At 40.6% G+C, this 19,390-nt stretch overlaps 1 protein-coding gene across 1 annotated transcript in view; it reads left to right on the top strand.

The window, feature by feature from the left end:
• The window catches only part of LOC129819052 (LIM/homeobox protein LMX-1.2-like), a 112,330-nt gene extending 93,859 nt beyond the window's left edge, over positions 1 to 18,471 (top strand). The window contains exons 7-8 of the mRNA XM_055875568.1: positions 15,603 to 15,767; positions 17,159 to 18,471. Of these exons, the coding sequence (XP_055731543.1) occupies positions 15,603 to 15,767; positions 17,159 to 17,316 (323 nt within the window). The 3' untranslated portion in view covers positions 17,317 to 18,471. The remainder of the gene's footprint in view (positions 1 to 15,602; positions 15,768 to 17,158) is intronic.
• The last annotated feature ends 919 nt before the right edge of the window (positions 18,472 to 19,390 follow it).

Below are 19,390 nucleotides of genomic sequence, written 5' to 3' on the forward strand. Positions count from 1 at the left end.
GATGATGCTTCACTGGTTCTAGAATACTTCTAGAATACCTTATGATGAGACTTCACTGGTTCTAGAATACTCCTAGAATACCTTATGATGATGCTTCACTGGTTCTAGAATACTCCTAGAATACCTTATGATGATGCTTCACTGGTTCTAGAATACTCCTAGAATACCTTATGATGATGCTTCACTGGTTCTAGAATACTCCTAAAATACCTTATGATGATGCTTCACTGGTTCTAGAATACTCCTAGAATACCTTATGATGATGCTTCACTGGTTCTAGAATACTCCTAGAATACCTTATGATGAGACTTCACTGGTTCTAGAATACTCCTAGAATACCTTATGATGAGACTTCACTGGTTCTAGAATACTCCTAGAATACCTTATGATGATGCTTCACTGGTTCTAGAATACTCCTAGAATACCTTATGATGAGACTTCACTGGTTCTAGAATACTCCTAGAATACCTTATGATGATGCTTCACTGGTTCTAGAATACTCCTAGAATACCTCATGATGATGCTTCACTGGTTCTAGAATACTCCTAGAATACCTTATGATGATGCTTCACTGGTTCTAGAATACTCCTAGAATACCTTATGATGATGCTTCACTGGTTCTAGAATACTTCTAGAATACCTTATGATGAGACTTCACTGCTTCTAGAATACTCCTAGAATACCTTATGATGATGCTTCACTGGTTCTAGAATACTCCTAGAATACCTTATGATGATGCTTCACTGGTTCTAGAATACTCCTAGAATACCTTATGATGATGCTTCACTGGTTTTAGAATACTCCTAGAATACCTTATGATGAGACTTCACTGGTTCTAGAATACTCCTAAAATACCTTATGATGAGACTTCACTGGTTCTAGAATACTCCTAGAATACCTTATGATGATGCTTCACTGGTTCTAGAATACTCCTAGAATACCTTATGATGATGCTTCACTGGTTCTAGAATACTTCTAGAATACCTTATGATGAGACTTCACTGCTTCTAGAATACTCCTAGAATACCTTATGATAGGCTTCACTGGTTCTAGAATACCTTATGATGATGCTTCACTGGTTCTAGAATACCTTATGATGATGCTTCACTGGTTCTAGAATTCTCCTAGAATACCTTATGATGATGCTTCACTGGTTCTAGAACACTCCTAGAATACATTATGATGATGCTTCACTGGTTCTAGAATACTCCTAGAATACCTTATGATGAGGCTTCACTGGTTCTAGAATACCTTATGATGATGCTTCACTGGTTCTAGAATACTCCTAGAATACCTTATGATGAGACTTCACTGGTTCTATAATACCTTATGATGATGCTTCACTGGTTCTAGAATACTCCTAGAATACCTTATGATGATGCTTCACTGGTTCTAGAATACTCCTAGAATACCTTATGATGATGCTTCACTGGTTCTAGAATACTCCTAGAATACCTTATGATGATGCTTCACTGGTTCTAGAATACTCCTAGAATACCTTATGATGATGCTTCACTGGTTCTAGAACACTCCTAGAATACATTATGATGATGCTTCACTGGTTCTAGAATACTCCTAGAATACCTTATGATGAGGCTTCACTGGTTCTAGAATACCTTATGATGATGCTTCACTGGTTCTAGAATACTCCTAGAATACCTTATGATGAGACTTCACTGGTTCTATAATACCTTATGATGATGCTTCACTGGTTCTAGAATACTCCTAGAATACCTTATGATGATGCTTCACTGGTTCTAGAATACTCCTAGAATACCTTATGATGATGCTTCACTGGTTCTAGAATACTCCTAGAATACCTTATGATGATGCTTCACTGGTTCTAGAATACTCCTAGAATACCTTATGATGATGCTTCACTGGTTCTAGAATACTCCTAGAATACCTTATGATGATGCTTCACTGGTTCTATAATACTCCTAGAATACCTTATGATGAGGCTTCACTGGTTCTAGAACACTCCTAGAATACATTATGATGATGCTTCACTGGTTCTAGAATACTCCTAGAATACCTTATGATGAGGCTTCACTGGTTCTAGAATACCTTATGATGATGCTTCACTGGTTCTAGAATACTCCTAGAATACCTTATGATGATGCTTCACTGGTTCTAGAATACTCCTAGAATACCTTATGATGATGCTTCACTGGTTCTAGAATACTCCTAGAATACCTTATGATGATGCTTCACTGGTTCTAGAATACTCCTAGAATACCTTATGATGATGCTTCACTGGTTCTAGAATACTCCTAGAATACCTTATGATGATGCTTCACTGGTTCTATAATACTCCTAGAATACCTTATGATGAGGCTTCACTGGTTCTAGAATACTCCTAGAATACCTTATGATGATGCTTCACTGGTTCTATAATACTCCTAGAACACCTTATGATGAGGCTTCACTGGTTCTAGAATACCTTATGATGATGCTTCACTGGTTCTAGAATACTCCTAGAATACCTTATGATGATGCTTCACTGGTTCTAGAACACTCATAGAATACATTATGATGATGCTTCACTGGTTCTAGAATACTCCTAGAATACCTTATGATGAGGCTTCACTGGTTCTAGAATACCTTATGATGATGCTTCACTGGTTCTAGAATACTCCTAGAATACCTTATGATGAGACTTCACTGGTTCTAGAATACTCATAGAATACCTTATGATGACGCTTCACTGGTTCTAGAATACTCCTAGAATACCTTATGATGAGACTTCACTGGTTCTAGAATACCTTATGATGATGCTTCACTGGTTCTAGAATACTCCTAGAATACCTTATGATGAGGCTTCACTGGTTCTAGAATACTCCTAGAATACCTTATGATGATGCTTCACTGGTTCTATAATACTCCTAGAATACCTTATGATGAGGCTTCACTGGTTCTAGAATACCTTATGATGATGCTTCACTGGTTCTAGAATACTCCTAGAATACCTTATGATGATGCTTCACTGGTTCTAGAATACTCCTAGAATACCTTATGATGAGGCTTCACTGGTTCAAGAATACCTTATGATGATGCTTCACTGGTGCTAGAATACCCCTAGAATACCTTATGATGATGTTTCACTGGTTCTAGAATACTCCTAGAATACCTTATGATGAGGCTTCACTGGTTCTAGAATACCTTATGATGATGCTTCACTGGTGCTAGAATACCCCTAGAATACCTTATGATGATGCTTCACTAGTTCTAGAATACTCCTAAAATACCTTATGATGAGGCTTCACTGGTTCTAGAATACTCCTAGAATACCTTATGATGATGTTTCACTGGTTCTAGAATACTCCTAAAATACCTTATGATGAGGCTTCACTGGTTCTAGAATACTCCTAGAATACCTTATGATGATGCTTCACTGGTTCTAGAATACTCCTAGAATACCTTATGATGAGGCTTCACTGGTTCTAGAATACTCCTAGAATACCTTATGATGATGCTTCACTGGTTCTAGAATACTCCTAGAATACCTTATGATGATGCTTCACTGGTTCTAGAATACTCCTAGAATACCTTATGATGATGCTTCACTGGTTCTAGAATACTCCTAGAATACCTTATGATGATGCTTCACTGGTTCTAGAATACTCCTAGAATACCTTATGATGATGCTTCACTGGTTCTATAATACTCCTAGAATACCTTATGATGAGGCTTCACTGGTTCTAGAATACTCCTAGAATACCTTATGATGATGCTTCACTGGTTCTATAATACTCCTAGAATACCTTATGATGAGGCTTCACTGGTTCTAGAATACCTTATGATGATGCTTCACTGGTTCTAGAATACTCCTAGAATACCTTATGATGATGCTTCACTGGTTCTAGAACACTCATAGAATACATTATGATGATGCTTCACTGGTTCTAGAATACTCCTAGAATACCTTATGATGAGGCTTCACTGGTTCTAGAATACCTTATGATGATGCTTCACTGGTTCTAGAATACTCCTAGAATACCTTATGATGAGACTTCACTGGTTCTAGAATACTCATAGAATACCTTATGATGACGCTTCACTGGTTCTAGAATACTCCTAGAATACCTTATGATGAGACTTCACTGGTTCTAGAATACCTTATGATGATGCTTCACTGGTTCTAGAATACTCCTAGAATACCTTATGATGAGGCTTCACTGGTTCTAGAATACTCCTAGAATACCTTATGATGATGCTTCACTGGTTCTATAATACTCCTAGAATACCTTATGATGAGGCTTCACTGGTTCTAGAATACCTTATGATGATGCTTCACTCGTTCTAGAATACTCCTAGAATACCTTATGATGATGCTTCACTGGTTCTAGAATACTCCTAGAATACCTTATGATGAGGCTTCACTGGTTCAAGAATACCTTATGATGATGCTTCACTGGTGCTAGAATACCCCTAGAATACCTTATGATGATGTTTCACTGGTTCTAGAATACTCCTAGAATACCTTATGATGAGGCTTCACTGGTTCTAGAATACCTTATGATGATGCTTCACTGGTGCTAGAATACCCCTAGAATACCTTATGATGATGCTTCACTAGTTCTAGAATACTCCTAAAATACCTTATGATGAGGCTTCACTGGTTCTAGAATACTCCTAGAATACCTTATGATGATGTTTCACTGGTTCTAGAATACTCCTAAAATACCTTATGATGAGGCTTCACTGGTTCTAGAATACTCCTAGAATACCTTATGATGATGCTTCACTGGTTCTAGAATACTCCTAGAATACCTTATGATGAGGCTTCACTGGTTCTAGAATACTCCTAGAATACCTTATGATGATGCTTCACTGGTTCTAGAATACTCCTAAAATACCTTATGATGATGCTTCACTGGTTCTAGAATACTCCTAGAATACCTTATGATGATGCTTCACTGGTTCTAGAATACTCCTAGAATACCTTATGATGAGACTTCACTGGTTCTAGAATACTCCTAGAATACCTTATGATGAGACTTCACTGGTTCTAGAATACTCCTAGAATACCTTATGATGATGCTTCACTGGTTCTAGAATACTCCTAGAATACCTTATGATGAGACTTCACTCGTTCTAGAATACTCCTAGAATACCTTATGATGATGCTTCACTGGTTCTAGAATACTCCTAGAATACCTTATGATGATGCTTCACTGGTTCTAGAATACTCCTAGAAAACCTTATGATGATGCTTCACTGGTTCTAGAATACTCCTAGAATACCTTATGATGATGCTTCACTGGTTCTAGAATACTTCTAGAATACCTTATGATGAGACTTCACTGCTTCTAGAATACTCCTAGAATACCTTATGATAGGCTTCACTGGTTCTAGAATACTCCTAGAATACCTTATGATGATGCTTCACTGGTTTTAGAATACTTCTAGAATACCTTATGATGATGCTTCACTGGTTCTAGAATACTCCTAGAATACCTTATGATGATGCTTCACTGGTTCTAGAATACTTCTAGAATACCTTATGATGAGACTTCACTGGTTCTAGAATACTCCTAGAATACCTTATGATGATGCTTCACTGGTTCTAGAATACTCCTAGAATACCTTATGATGATGCTTCACTGGTTCTAGAATACTCCTAGAATACCTTATGATGATGCTTCACTGGTTCTAGAATACTCCTAGAATACCTTATGATGATGCTTCACTGGTTCTAGAATACTCCTAAAATACCTTATGATGATGCTTCACTGGTTCTAGAATACTCCTAGAATACCTTATGATGATGCTTCACTGGTTCTAGAATACTCCTAGAATACCTTATGATGAGACTTCACTGGTTCTAGAATACTCCTAGAATACCTTATGATGAGACTTCACTGGTTCTAGAATACTCCTAGAATACCTTATGATGATGCTTCACTGGTTCTAGAATACTCCTAGAATACCTTATGATGAGACTTCACTGGTTCTAGAATACTCCTAGAATACCTTATGATGATGCTTCACTGGTTCTAGAATACTCCTAGAATACCTTATGATGATGCTTCACTGGTTCTAGAATACTCCTAGAATACCTTATGATGATGCTTCACTGGTTCTAGAATACTCCTAGAATACCTTATGATGATGCTTCACTGGTTCTAGAATACTTCTAGAATACCTTATGATGAGACTTCACTGCTTCTAGAATACTCCTAGAATACCTTATGATGATGCTTCACTGGTTCTAGAATACTCCTAGAATACCTTATGATGATGCTTCACTGGTTCTAGAATACTCCTAGAATACCTTATGATGATGCTTCACTGGTTCTAGAATACTCCTAGAATACCTTATGATGATGCTTCACTGGTTTTAGAATACTCCTAGAATACCTTATGATGAGACTTCACTGGTTCTAGAATACTCCTAAAATACCTTATGATGAGACTACACTGGTTCTAGAATACTCCTAGAATACCTTATGATGATGCTTCACTGGTTCTAGAATACTCCTAGAATACCTTATGATGATGCTTCACTGGTTCTAGAATACTTCTAGAATACCTTATGATGAGACTTCACTGCTTCTAGAATACTCCTAGAATACCTTATGATGATGCTTCACTGGTTCTAGAATACTCCTAGAATACCTTATGATGATGCTTCACTGGTTCTAGAATACTCCTAGAATACCTTATGATGATGCTTCACTGGTTCTAGAATACTCCTAGAATACCTTATGATGATGCTTCACTGGTTCTAGAATACTCCTAGAATACCTTATGATGATGCTTCACTGGTTCTAGAATACTCCTAGAATACCTTATGATGATGCTTCACTGGTTCTAGAATACTTCTAGAATACCTTATGATGAGACTTCACTGCTTCTAGAATACTTCTAGAATACCTTATGATGAGACTTCACTGCTTCTAGAATACTCCTAGAATACCTTATGATGATGCTTCACTGGTTCTAGAATACTCCTAGAATACCTTATGATGATGCTTCACTGGTTCTAGAATACTCCTAGAATACCTTATGATGATGCTTCACTGGTTCTAGAATACTCCTAGAATACCTTATGATGATGCTTCACTGGTTTTAGAATACTTCTAGAATACCTTATGATGAGACTTCACTGGTTCTAGAATACTCCTAGAATACCTTATGATGATGCTTCACTGGTTCTAGAATACTCCTAGAATACCTTATGATGATGCTTCACTGGTTCTAGAATACTCCTAGAATACCTTATGATGATGCTTCACTGGTTCTAGAATACTCCTAGAATACCTTATGATGATGCTTCACTGGTTTTAGAATACTTCTAGAATACCTTATGATGAGACTTCACTGCTTCTAGAATGCTCCTAGAATACCTTATGATGATGCTTCACTGGTTCTAGAATACTCCTAGAATACCTTATGATGATGCTTCACTGGTTCTAGAATACTCCTAGAATACCTTATGATGATGCTTCACTGGTTCTAGAATACTCCTAGAATACCTTATGATGATGCTTCACTGGTTCTAGAATACTCCTAGAAAACCTTATGATGATGCTTCACTGGTTCTAGAATACTCCTAGAATACCTTATGATGATGCTTCACTGGTTTTAGAATACTCCTAGAATACCTTATGATGAGACTTCACTGGTTCTAGAATACTCCTAAAATACCTTATGATGAGACTACACTGGTTCTAGAATACTCCTAGAATACCTTATGATGATGCTTCACTGGTTCTAGAATACTCCTAGAATACCTTATGATGATGCTTCACTGGTTCTAGAATACTTCTAGAATACCTTATGATGAGACTTCACTGCTTCTAGAATACTCCTAGAATACCTTATGATGATGCTTCACTGGTTCTAGAATACTCCTAGAATACCTTATGATGATGCTTCACTGGTTCTAGAATACTCCTAGAATACCTTATGATGATGCTTCACTGGTTCTAGAATACTCCTAGAATACCTTATGATGATGCTTCACTGGTTCTAGAATACTCCTAGAATACCTTATGATGATGCTTCACTGGTTCTAGAATACTCCTAGAATACCTTATGATGATGCTTCACTGGTTCTAGAATACTTCTAGAATACCTTATGATGAGACTTCACTGCTTCTAGAATACTCCTAGAATACCTTATGATGATGCTTCACTGGTTCTAGAATACTCCTAGAATACCTTATGATGATGCTTCACTGGTTCTAGAATACTCCTAGAATACCTTATGATGATGCTTCACTGGTTCTAGAATACTCCTAGAATACCTTATGATGATGCTTCACTGGTTTTAGAATACTTCTAGAATACCTTATGATGAGACTTCACTGGTTCTAGAATACTCCTAGAATACCTTATGATGATGCTTCACTGGTTCTAGAATACTCCTAGAATACCTTATGATGATGCTTCACTGGTTCTAGAATACTCCTAGAATACCTTATGATGATGCTTCACTGGTTCTAGAATACTCCTAGAATACCTTATGATGATGCTTCACTGGTTTTAGAATACTTCTAGAATACCTTATGATGAGACTTCACTGCTTCTAGAATGCTCCTAGAATACCTTATGATGATGCTTCACTGGTTCTAGAATACTCCTAGAATACCTTATGATGATGCTTCACTGGTTCTAGAATACTCCTAGAATACCTTATGATGATGCTTCACTGGTTCTAGAATACTCCTAGAATACCTTACGATGATGCTTCACTGGTTCTAGAATACTCCTAGAATACCTTATGATGATGCTTCACTGGTTCTAGAATACTCCTAGAATACCTTATGATGAGGCTTCACTGGTTCTAGAATACTCCTAGAATACCTTATGATGAGACTTCACTGCTTCTAAAATACTCCTAGAATACCTTATGATAGGCTTCACTGGTTCTAGAATACCTTATGATGATGCTTCACTGGTTCTAGAATACCTTATGATGATGCTTCACTGGTTCTAGAATTCTCCTAGAATACCTTATGATGATGCTTCACTGGTTCTAGAACACTCCTAGAATACATTATGATGATGCTTCACTGGTTCTAGAATACTCCTAGAATACCTTATGATGAGGCTTCACTGGTTCTAGAATACCTTATGATGATGCTTCACTGGTTCTAGAATACCCCTAGAATACCTTATGATGAGACTTCACTGGTTCTAGAATACCTTATGATGATGCTTCACTGGTTCTAGAATACTCATAGAATACCTTATGATGATGCTTCACTGGTTCTAGAATACTCCTAGAATACCTTATGATGATGCTTCACTGGTTCTAGAATACTCCTAGAATACCTTATGATGATGCTTCACTGGTTCTAGAATACTCCTAGAATACCTTATGATGATGCTTCACTGGTTCTAGAATACTCCTAGAATACCTTATGATGATGCTTCACTGGTTCTATAATACTCCTAGAATACCTTATGATGAGGCTTCACTGGTTCTAGAATACTCCTAGAATACCTTATGATGATGCTTCACTGGTTCTATAATACTCCTAGAATACCTTATGATGAGGCTTCACTGGTTCTAGAATACCTTATGATGATGCTTCACTGGTTCTAGAATACTCCTAGAATACCTTATGATGAGACTTCACTGGTTCTAGAATACCTTATGATGACGCTTCACTGGTTCTAGAATACTCCTAGAATACCTTATGATGAGACTTCACTGGTTCTAGAATACCTTATGATGATGCTTCACTGGTTCTAGAATACTCCTAGAATACCTTATGATGAGGCTTCACTGGTTCTAGAATACTCCTAGAATACCTTATGATGATGCTTCACTGGTTCTATAATACTCCTAGAATACCTTATGATGAGGCTTCACTGGTTCTAGAATACCTTATGATGATGCTTCACTGGTTCTAGAATACTCCTAGAATACCTTATGATGATGCTTCACTGGTTCTAGAATACTCCTAGAATACCTTATGATGAGGCTTCACTGGTTCTAGAATACCTTATGATGATGCTTCACTGGTGCTAGAATACCCCTAGAATACCTTATGATGATGTTTCACTGGTTCTAGAATACTCCTAGAATACCTTATGATGAGGCTTCACTGGTTCTAGAATACCTTATGATGATGCTTCACTGGTGCTAGAATACCCCTAGAATACCTTATGATGATGCTTCACTAGTTCTAGAATACTCCTAAAATACCTTATGATGAGGCTTCACTGGTTCTAGAATACTCCTAGAATACCTTATGATGATGTTTCACTGGTTCTAGAATACTCCTAAAATACCTTATGATGAGGCTTCACTGGTTCTAGAATACTCCTAGAATACCTTATGATGATGCTTCACTGGTTCTAGAATACTCCTAGAATACCTTATGATGAGGCTTCACTGGTTCTAGAATACTCCTAGAATACCTTATGATGATGCTTCACTGGTTCTAGAATACTCACAGAATACCTTATGATGATGCTTCACTGGTTCTAGAATACTCCTAGAATACCTTATGATGATGCTTCACTGGTTCTAGAATACTCCTAGAATACCTTATGATGAGGCTTCACTGGTTCTAGAATACTCATAGAATACCTTATGATGATACTTCACTGGTTCTAGAATACTCATAGAATACCTTATGATGATGCTTCACTGGTTCTAGAATACTCCTAGAATACCTTATGATGATGCTTCACTGGTTCTAGAACACTCCTAGAATACCTTATGATGATGCTTCACTGGTTCTAGAATACTCCTAGAATACCTTATGATGAGGCTTCACTGGTTCTAGAATACCTTATGATGATGCTTCACTGGTTCTAGAATACTCCTAGAATACCTTATGATGAGACTTCACTGGTTCTAGAATACCTTATGATGATGCTTCACTGGTTCTAGAATACTCCTAGAATACCTTATGATGATGCTTCACTGGTTCTAGAATACTCCTAGAATACCTTATGATGATGCTTCACTGGTTCTAGAATACTCCTAGAATACCTTATGATGATGCTTCACTGGTTCTAGAATACTCCTAGAATACCTTATGATGAGGCTTCACTGATTCTAGAATACTCATAGAATACATTATGATGATGCTTCACTGGTTCTAGAATACTCCTTGAATACCTTATGATGAGACTTCACTAGTTCTAGAATACCTTATGATGAGACTTCACTGGTTCTAGAATATTCATAGAATACATTATGATGATGCTTCACTGGTTCTAGAATACTCCTAGAATACCTTATGATGAGACTTCACTGGTTCTAGAATACTCATAGAATACATTATGATGATGCTTCACTAGTTCTAGAATACTCCTAGAATACCTTATGATGAGACTTCACTGGTTCTAGAATACCTTATGATGAGACTTCACTGCTTCTAGAATACTCATAGAATACATTATGATGAGGCTTCACTGGTTCTAGAATACCTTATGATGAGGCTTCACAGGTTCTAGAATACTCCTAGAATATCCACATTGTAGTAGAACTCTCACGCAAGTCAAGGCCAGAGAGATTCCTTATCAAGACCGTTTCAAGCGTCTCAGTTGGAGTGCTGATCGAGGATCAGGTCCCCCTTGTCCATATAATATGATCTTAAAACTGATCCTAGATCAGCACTCCTACTCTGAGACGCTTGACAGTGGTGAATTGTTCTGACCAGGTTGAGACAGGACAGGGGTCATTCCAGTGGTTAGTGGTCCTGACCAGCCAGGGTGAGACAGGACAGGGGTCATTCCAGTGGTTAGTGGTCCTGACCAGGGTGAGACAGGACAGGGGTCATTCCAGTGGTTAGTGGTCCTGACCAGGGTGAGACAGGACAGGGGTCATTCCAGTGGTGAATTGTCCTGACCAGGGTGAGACAGGACAGGGGTCATTCCAGTGGTTAGTGGTCCTGACCAGGGTGAGACAGGACAGGGGTCATTCCAGTGGTTAGTGGTCCTGACCAGGGTGAGACAGGACAGGGGTCATTCCAGTGGTGAATTGTCCTGACCAGGGTGAGGCAGGACAGGGGTCATTCCAGTGGTGAATTGTCCTGACCAGGGTGAGACAGGACAGGGGTCATTCCAGTGGTTAGTTGTCCTGACCAGGGTGAGACAGGACAGGGGTCATTCCAGTGGTTAGTGGTCCTGACCAGGGTGAGACAGGACAGGGGTCATTCCAGTGGTTAGTGGTCCTGACCAGCCAGGGTGGGACAGGACAGGGGTCATTCCAGTGGTTAGTGGTCCTGACCAGGGTGAGACAGGACAGGGGTCATTCCAGTGGTTAGTGGTCCTGACCAGGGTGAGACAGGACAGGGTCATTCCAGTGGTTAGTGGTCCTGACCAGGGTGAGACAGGACAGGGGTCATTCCAGTGGTTAGTGGTCCTGACCAGGGTGAGACAGGACATGGGTCATTCCAGTGGTGAATTGTCCTGACCAGGGTGAGACAGGACATGGGTAATTCCAGTGGTTAGTGGTCCTGACCAGCCAGGGTGAGACAGGACAGGGGTCATTCCAGTGGTTAGTGGTCCTGACCAGCCAGGGTGAGACAGGACAGGGGTCATTCCAGTGGTTAGTGGTCCTGACCAGGGTGAGACAGGACATGGGTCATTCCAGTGGTTAGTGGTCCTGACCAGGGTGAGACAGGACATGGGTCATTCCAGTGGTTAGTGGTCCTGACCAGGGTGAGACAGGACAGGGGTCAAAGCCAGGCTTCAGTCCAATGATGTGTTATTATTACCCACTATCCAACCCCCCCCCCCAGAGTCCTCACCTTCTGTTTCCACCACTGTGATATTACTGTGCGTGTGTGCATGTGTGTATGTGTGTGCGTGCGTGAGGTCGCTGCCCAGTATCAAACTCCCAACCCAGCAGATTTGTGACAGCAACTCACTATTTGAATTAAGGGTAGCACTATATATAGGATATTATAAACCGGTTAGTTCCTCCTCGGGCCTTATTGCTTAATTATAAACCCGGGTAGTTCCTCCTCGGGCCTTTTTGCTTAATTATAAACCCGGGTAGTTCCTCCTCGGGCCTTATTGCTTATTATAAACCCGGGTAGTTCCTCCTCGGGCCTTATTGCTTAATTATAAACCCGGGTAGTTCCTCCTCGGGCCTTATTGCTTAATTATAAACCCGGGTAGTTCCTCCTCTGGCCTTATTGTTTAATTATAAACCCGGGTAGTTCCTCCTCGGGCCTTATTGCTTAATTATAAACCGGGTAGTTCCTCCTCAGGCCTTTTTGCTTAATTATAAACCGGGTAGATCCTCCTCGGGCCTTATTGCTTAATTATAAACCGGGTAGTTCCTCCTCAGGCCTTATTGCTTAATTATAAACCCGGGTAGTTCCTCCTCGGGCCTTATTGTTTAATTATAAACCCGGGTAGTTCCTCCTCGGGCCTTATTGTTTAATTATAAACCCGGGTAGTTCCTCCTCGGGCCTTATTGCTTAATTATAAACCGGGTAGTTCCTCCTCAGGCCTTTTTGCTTAATTATAAACCGGGTAGATCCTCCTCGGGCCTTATTGCTTAATTATAAACCGGGTAGTTCCTCCTCTGGCCTTATTGTTTAATTATAAACCGGGTAGTTCCTCCTCAGGCCTTATTGCTATATATATATGTATATAGTGTCGCAGTATTCCACACATAATTCTACTTTTACATTTGCGATTTAGGATAAAAATTGTATCGAACACCTAAATACAAGCTAAGTAATGTAGACGCTTAAGTGCTAAGAGGCATCCAGGTGTTTTGAGTCCATATTTGACCTAATATTGATTCGGTGCTCATTTTTTGTTTCTATTCTGGATTTTCTATTCCTTCACCTTTGATATTGAATACTGCATCGTTGAGACTGCTTGAGATGACATTAGACTGCATGTTCAAAGATTGCTGCAAAACTGACGTCATTTGGGTGATAGTGTTGATTAGAATCAAATCAAAGCCAGGGGTTATCAGGTGTGAGGTAGTGTGATCAGCGCGGCTCCCCACGGCTGGGGAGCTTTATTGAGGACAGGATATGAGAGACGGAGTAGAGGGAATGGGCTGCCATGTCAATAATGTGATCTAATAACCAGGGTTTCTAACCACCTCAGTCAACCAGTGTAGTTAACTAAATGAGCTCTGGGACTTCAATACGTGTTGAGGTTGTGACTAAGAACATTTAGTGAGAACTGAGGAACTTCAAATCCAAACGGAAAACTTTAGAAACTGCGTACACAAGCACTTCATCATCACACACACACACACACACACACACACACACACACACACACACACACACACACACACACACACACACACTACATGTTAGTGTTTTTAAATGTGTATCAATTGTAAAGTCTTTTGTCTGTGATGTATTTTTCGTTATATGTCGGACTCCAGTAAGACTAGCTGTCCCCATTGGGATCCTAATAAATCAAATCAGTGGAGAGCATGTTGTAAGAATAGGTGAATAGGTCAAGGACAGAAGAGATGTTCACCTGTATGTCTCTGTCCCCTCCAGAAGAGATATTCACCTGTATGTCTCTGTCCCCTCCAGAAGAGATGTTCACCTGTATGTCTCTGTCCTCCCTCCAGAAGAGATATTCACCTGTATGTCTCTGTCCTCCCTCCAGAAGAGATATTCACCTGTATGTCTCTGTCCTCCCTCCAGAAGAGATATTCACCTGTATGTCTCTGTCCTCCCTCCAGAAGAGATGTTCACCTGTATGTCTCTGTCCCCTCCAGAAGAGATGTTCACCTGTATGTCTCTGTCCCCTCCAGAAGAGATGTTCAACTGTATGTCTCTGTCCTCCCTCCAGAAGAGATATTCACCTGTATGTCTCTGTCCTCCCTCCAGAAGAGATGTTCACCTGTATGTCTCTGTCCCCTCCAGAAGAGATATTCACCTGTATGTCTCTGTCCCCTCCAGAAGAGATATTCACCTGTATGCCTCTGTCCCCTCCAGAAGAGATATTCACCTGTATGTCTCTGTCCCCTCCAGAAGAGATGTTCACCTGTATGTCTCTGTCCCCCATCCAGAAGAGATGTTCACCTGTATGTCTCTGTCCTCCCTCCAGAAGAGATATTCACTTGTATGTCTCTGTCCTCCCTCCAGAAGAGATATTCACCTGTATGTCTCTGTCCTCCCTCCAGAAGAGATATTCACTTGTATGTCTCTGTCCCCTCCAGAAGAGATGTTCACCTGTATGTCTCTGTCCCCTCCAGAAGAGATGTTCACCTGTATGTCTCTGTCCCCTCCAGAAGAGATGTTCACCTGTATGTCTCTGTCCCCTCCAGAAGAGATGTTCACCTGTATGTCTCTGTCCACCCTCCAGAAGAGATGTTCACCTGTATGTCTCTGTCCTCCCTCCAGAAGAGATATTCACCTGTATGTCTCTGTCCCCTCCAGAAGAGATATTCACCTGTATGTCTCTGTCCCCTCCAGAAGGGATGTTCACCTGTATGTCTCTGTCCCCTCCAGAAGAGATATTCACCTGTATGTCTCTGTCCTCCCTCCAGAAGAGATATTCACTTGTATGTCTCTGTCCCCTCCAGAAGAGATGTTCACCTGTATGTCTCTGTCCTCCCTCAGAAGAGATGTTCACCTGTATGTCTCTGTGTCCTCCAGAAGAGATGTTCACCTGTATGTCTCTGTCCCCTCCAGAAGTGATGTCGGGTCGGATGGAGGGCCTGCTGAGCTCCTACACCCCCCTGGGCCCTCCTCAGCAGCAGCAGCTAATGGCTATAGAGCAGAACGGCTACGGCACCGACCCCTTCCAGCATGGACTCACCCCGCCACAGATGCCCGGAGACCACATGAACCCATACGGTGAGGACAGCAGCACAGAGTCAAAACACACACACACACACACACACACACACACACACACACACACACACACACACACACACACACACACACACACACACACACACACAGTGGTCTAATTAGCTTGGTCACATTATGAATCATGTAGGCTCACCTTATACTAAGAGTAACATGGCATGGCTGAATACACGGTGCCCTGGGAGATAATCTCGGCCCCCCCCCCCCCCCTCTGATATCAGGTAGTTACATATGTATGTAGCATATTGTACAATTAGCCTAAAGATTCCTGTCTGTCTGTTGAATTGGTATCCTGTGAGCCGATGGTTTTCAGATGGTCTTCAGATGGTCTTCAGATGGTCTTCAGATGGTCTTCAGATGGTTTTCAGATGGTCTTCAGATGGTTTTCAGATGGTCTTCAGGTGGTCTTCAGATGGTCTTCAGATGGTTGTCAGATGGTCTTCAGATGGTCTTCAGATGGTTTTCAGATGGTCTTCAGGTGGTCTTCAGATGGTTTTCAGATGGTCTTCAGATGGTCTTCAGATGGTCTTCAGGTGGTCTTCAGGTGGTCTTCAGATGGTTTTCAGATGGTTTTCAGATGGTCTTCAGATGGTCTTCAGATGGTTTTCAGATGGTCTTCAGATGGTCTTCAGGTGGTTTTCAGATGGTCTTCAGATGGTCTTCAGATGGTCTTCAGGTGGTCTTCAGATGGTTTTCAGATGATCTTCAGATGGTCTTCAGGCTACAGCTTTGTCCAAACCATCACCGCTGTCTCATCTCCTAACACTCACCCAAATGATGTCATCCTTCACCAAACTCTTGGTCCTTATGACCCCCCCCCCCCACACACACACACGTACTGGTTTTATTGCTGCGAGGGCTAACCAATAATGTGTGTGTCTGATTAAAAATGTATGGGCCATCAAGCTGTCTCTGGCCTGATGTAACGGTGTCATTTAGATCCAAAGCACCAGCAACACCCAGGAGAGAAGACTCCTCGTCGCTGCAATTAAACACTGGTGCCATGGACTAAGAAAAGAACACACGGTCTCTGGTTGGGTTCCCACAGTGTCCCCGTAACACTCATTATTTTCTGTTGTGAGCCATCTTTATTGAGGCTTTGGAAGCACTTTGATTCAGCTGACAATAGGTGCAATCAGAGATATTGCAGCCCACACACTCCCCATTAACAGTGAACGTTCATCCCAGCTGATTTAAAGTTATTGCCACGGCCAAACCACAAACATTAACTGTGTTTCTTTTTGGAGGGGGGGTTCTTTATCCGTTTAGTTTTTTTGTGTAAACATCGCCCTGTTTATTTATTTGAGCAACTAGTTCACATAGCCTCACTCATAGCTCTGTTTGTCTTTGCTTCTGTCTCTCTTCTCTAACAGGAAATGACTCCATTTTCCACGACATCGACAGCGACACGTCCCTCACCAGCCTCAGCGACTGTTTCATGGCGGCGTCCGACATTGGCTCCCTGCAGGTGCGGGTGGGGAACCCCATCGACCGTCTCTACTCCATGCAGAGCTCTTACTTTGCCTCCTGAAAGTCAACCCCGAACCGACGGGGGTCGGGGATGGAGGGAGGGAGGGGTGAGGATGAGGGGATACTCAGTACATAACTGTACAGCCATAAAACAAGCTTTTGCCTCAAGAAAATAACTGAAGGGAAAAACGGAAAGGTACCACGCAAAAAAAATAATAATCTCCACTGGCTTGTAGCCAGGAACTAAGAGAGAAGGACAAACTTGAAGACATAATTGGACACTTTTCTGTTCCCTGTGTATTGGAGAAGCAGTGGGAGCTTAAACTACAACATGGTTAAGAACGGTATTGGAGTGATTTCTGCGGGATGTTTGTGGGGGGAAAAAACTAGCGTCGTTGCATTTATGCTCAGAAGAATACTTATTTAAGTCCGCATTTGTATATATAATGAAATGGAAATATTTGTTTGACCTGAATTCTAAAGGGGAAAATGTATATGTATTATAGTCCAAGTCACTGATTTTGAACCGTCAGTAAACCAGTAGAGGACTCAACAGGCATCCAGCCATGTGTCCAAGCTTTATCAACGGGAACCTTCTCTGAGCATGTGTCCAAGTGAACCTTTCCTAAAAGCAGAGACAAAACAAAACAAAAATACTATGTATAACACCAAATTAAGTATATTACAATGTACAAAGTTGGTATATGCTGATCATGTTTCTTTATCAACACTACAACAACCATAAATCATTTTGATAATATACGTTTTTAGCCATTAAGCTTCTTGGATGTGTGATATTAAAGAGAGTTTGTGAAAGACTGATTGGATTTAAAAAAAAAAATGTTTTGTTTAAGTGTATATAGTATATGTGGAACATTCTCAAAAACCAAGCATTTTTGCATGTTGAAATGGACAACAATCTATTTATTAAAGGACAACATGCTAAGTGGTACTTCAAAAATGGAAAAGCTTTATTTAAAAAGGCAAAGATCCCAGTGTAAAGTAGTGAAAAGAAGAAGCATTATAATTCATTTCTGTTTCTTTTGATTATGAAATTTATAGTAGTATTTTTGTCGTGTAAATTAGGCTGTAAATTAGTATCACTGTGCTATTTATTTGTCACGAGCTCACTGAGACCTTGTCGCATTTTTATTGCTACAATTTGCTAAATTACCAAAGTTTATTGGTACTACAAAATAAACTCTGAAAAACCCCAGTTCCTATTTCTTGTCTTCCTTAATATTCTTCTTACACAATTTTCAATGACATACTGGATCTGAGAACGACACATTTTAAATTCATAACCTAAATATGAAAATAAAGGCCAGTAGATGTAGGCCTATTCAGTCCGTTCTATAATCATTCATATGAAAGATGGTAATACATTGTTTCTGCACCATGTCTTGTGGGGAAGAAGAATAAACCAAGCATATCTTTCAGTTGAGGTAATTAACAAACAAACACTAACATTGGAGGGGTAATAACAAATCAGATCAATGACAGTATGTTGCACAAGGTCCTCTGTTCCCTCCCCCAACGGTGGTTTCCTGACCCAGGTCAACCCTGACAATAAGAGCCTGAGACGCTTTAAGAGAAACTATGGCCCTCAGACATGGTATGGTACCCATGGGGCCTTGCATAATCAGGACAGGCTAATAGCTGCCTCTACAGAGAATGATCGCTAAAAGATGAGCCTTCTCATAAGCCCCTCTCGGACCAACTGTGGGCAGGGAACCCGGCAGCGTTTGATCACTCACTAGGGAACCCGGGGTGGGCCGAGAGGTCAGGACAGCTGTTTATTAAACTCACTTTGTAATGGTGGTCTCGTGAGGACCATAAACTAACCCACGACATGGCCTCGTGTTGAGGCCCTCTGTGGCCAGGCTAGGCTAGGTTCAGTTTATTAGGATCCCCATTAGCTCTAGCTTGGCTTCCTGAACTCGTTAGAAACTCGCCTTTCATCTCATATTAATCAGTCTATGACAAACAGAAAGTGTTTTTGTTTAAAATCTAAGAATTATTTTAGATTACTAGATGAAATTCAATCTGTGAATGTGCTAAAGCGATGAAACCACTCTTTCCTACTGCGTTACGATGTAAGGATTCCAGGCATGTGCCATCGTTAGTGGCAGTGA

This window comes from Salvelinus fontinalis, chromosome 21, assembly GCF_029448725.1.
Source record: "Salvelinus fontinalis isolate EN_2023a chromosome 21, ASM2944872v1, whole genome shotgun sequence".
NCBI classification, from domain to species: Eukaryota; Metazoa; Chordata; class Actinopteri; order Salmoniformes; family Salmonidae; genus Salvelinus; species Salvelinus fontinalis.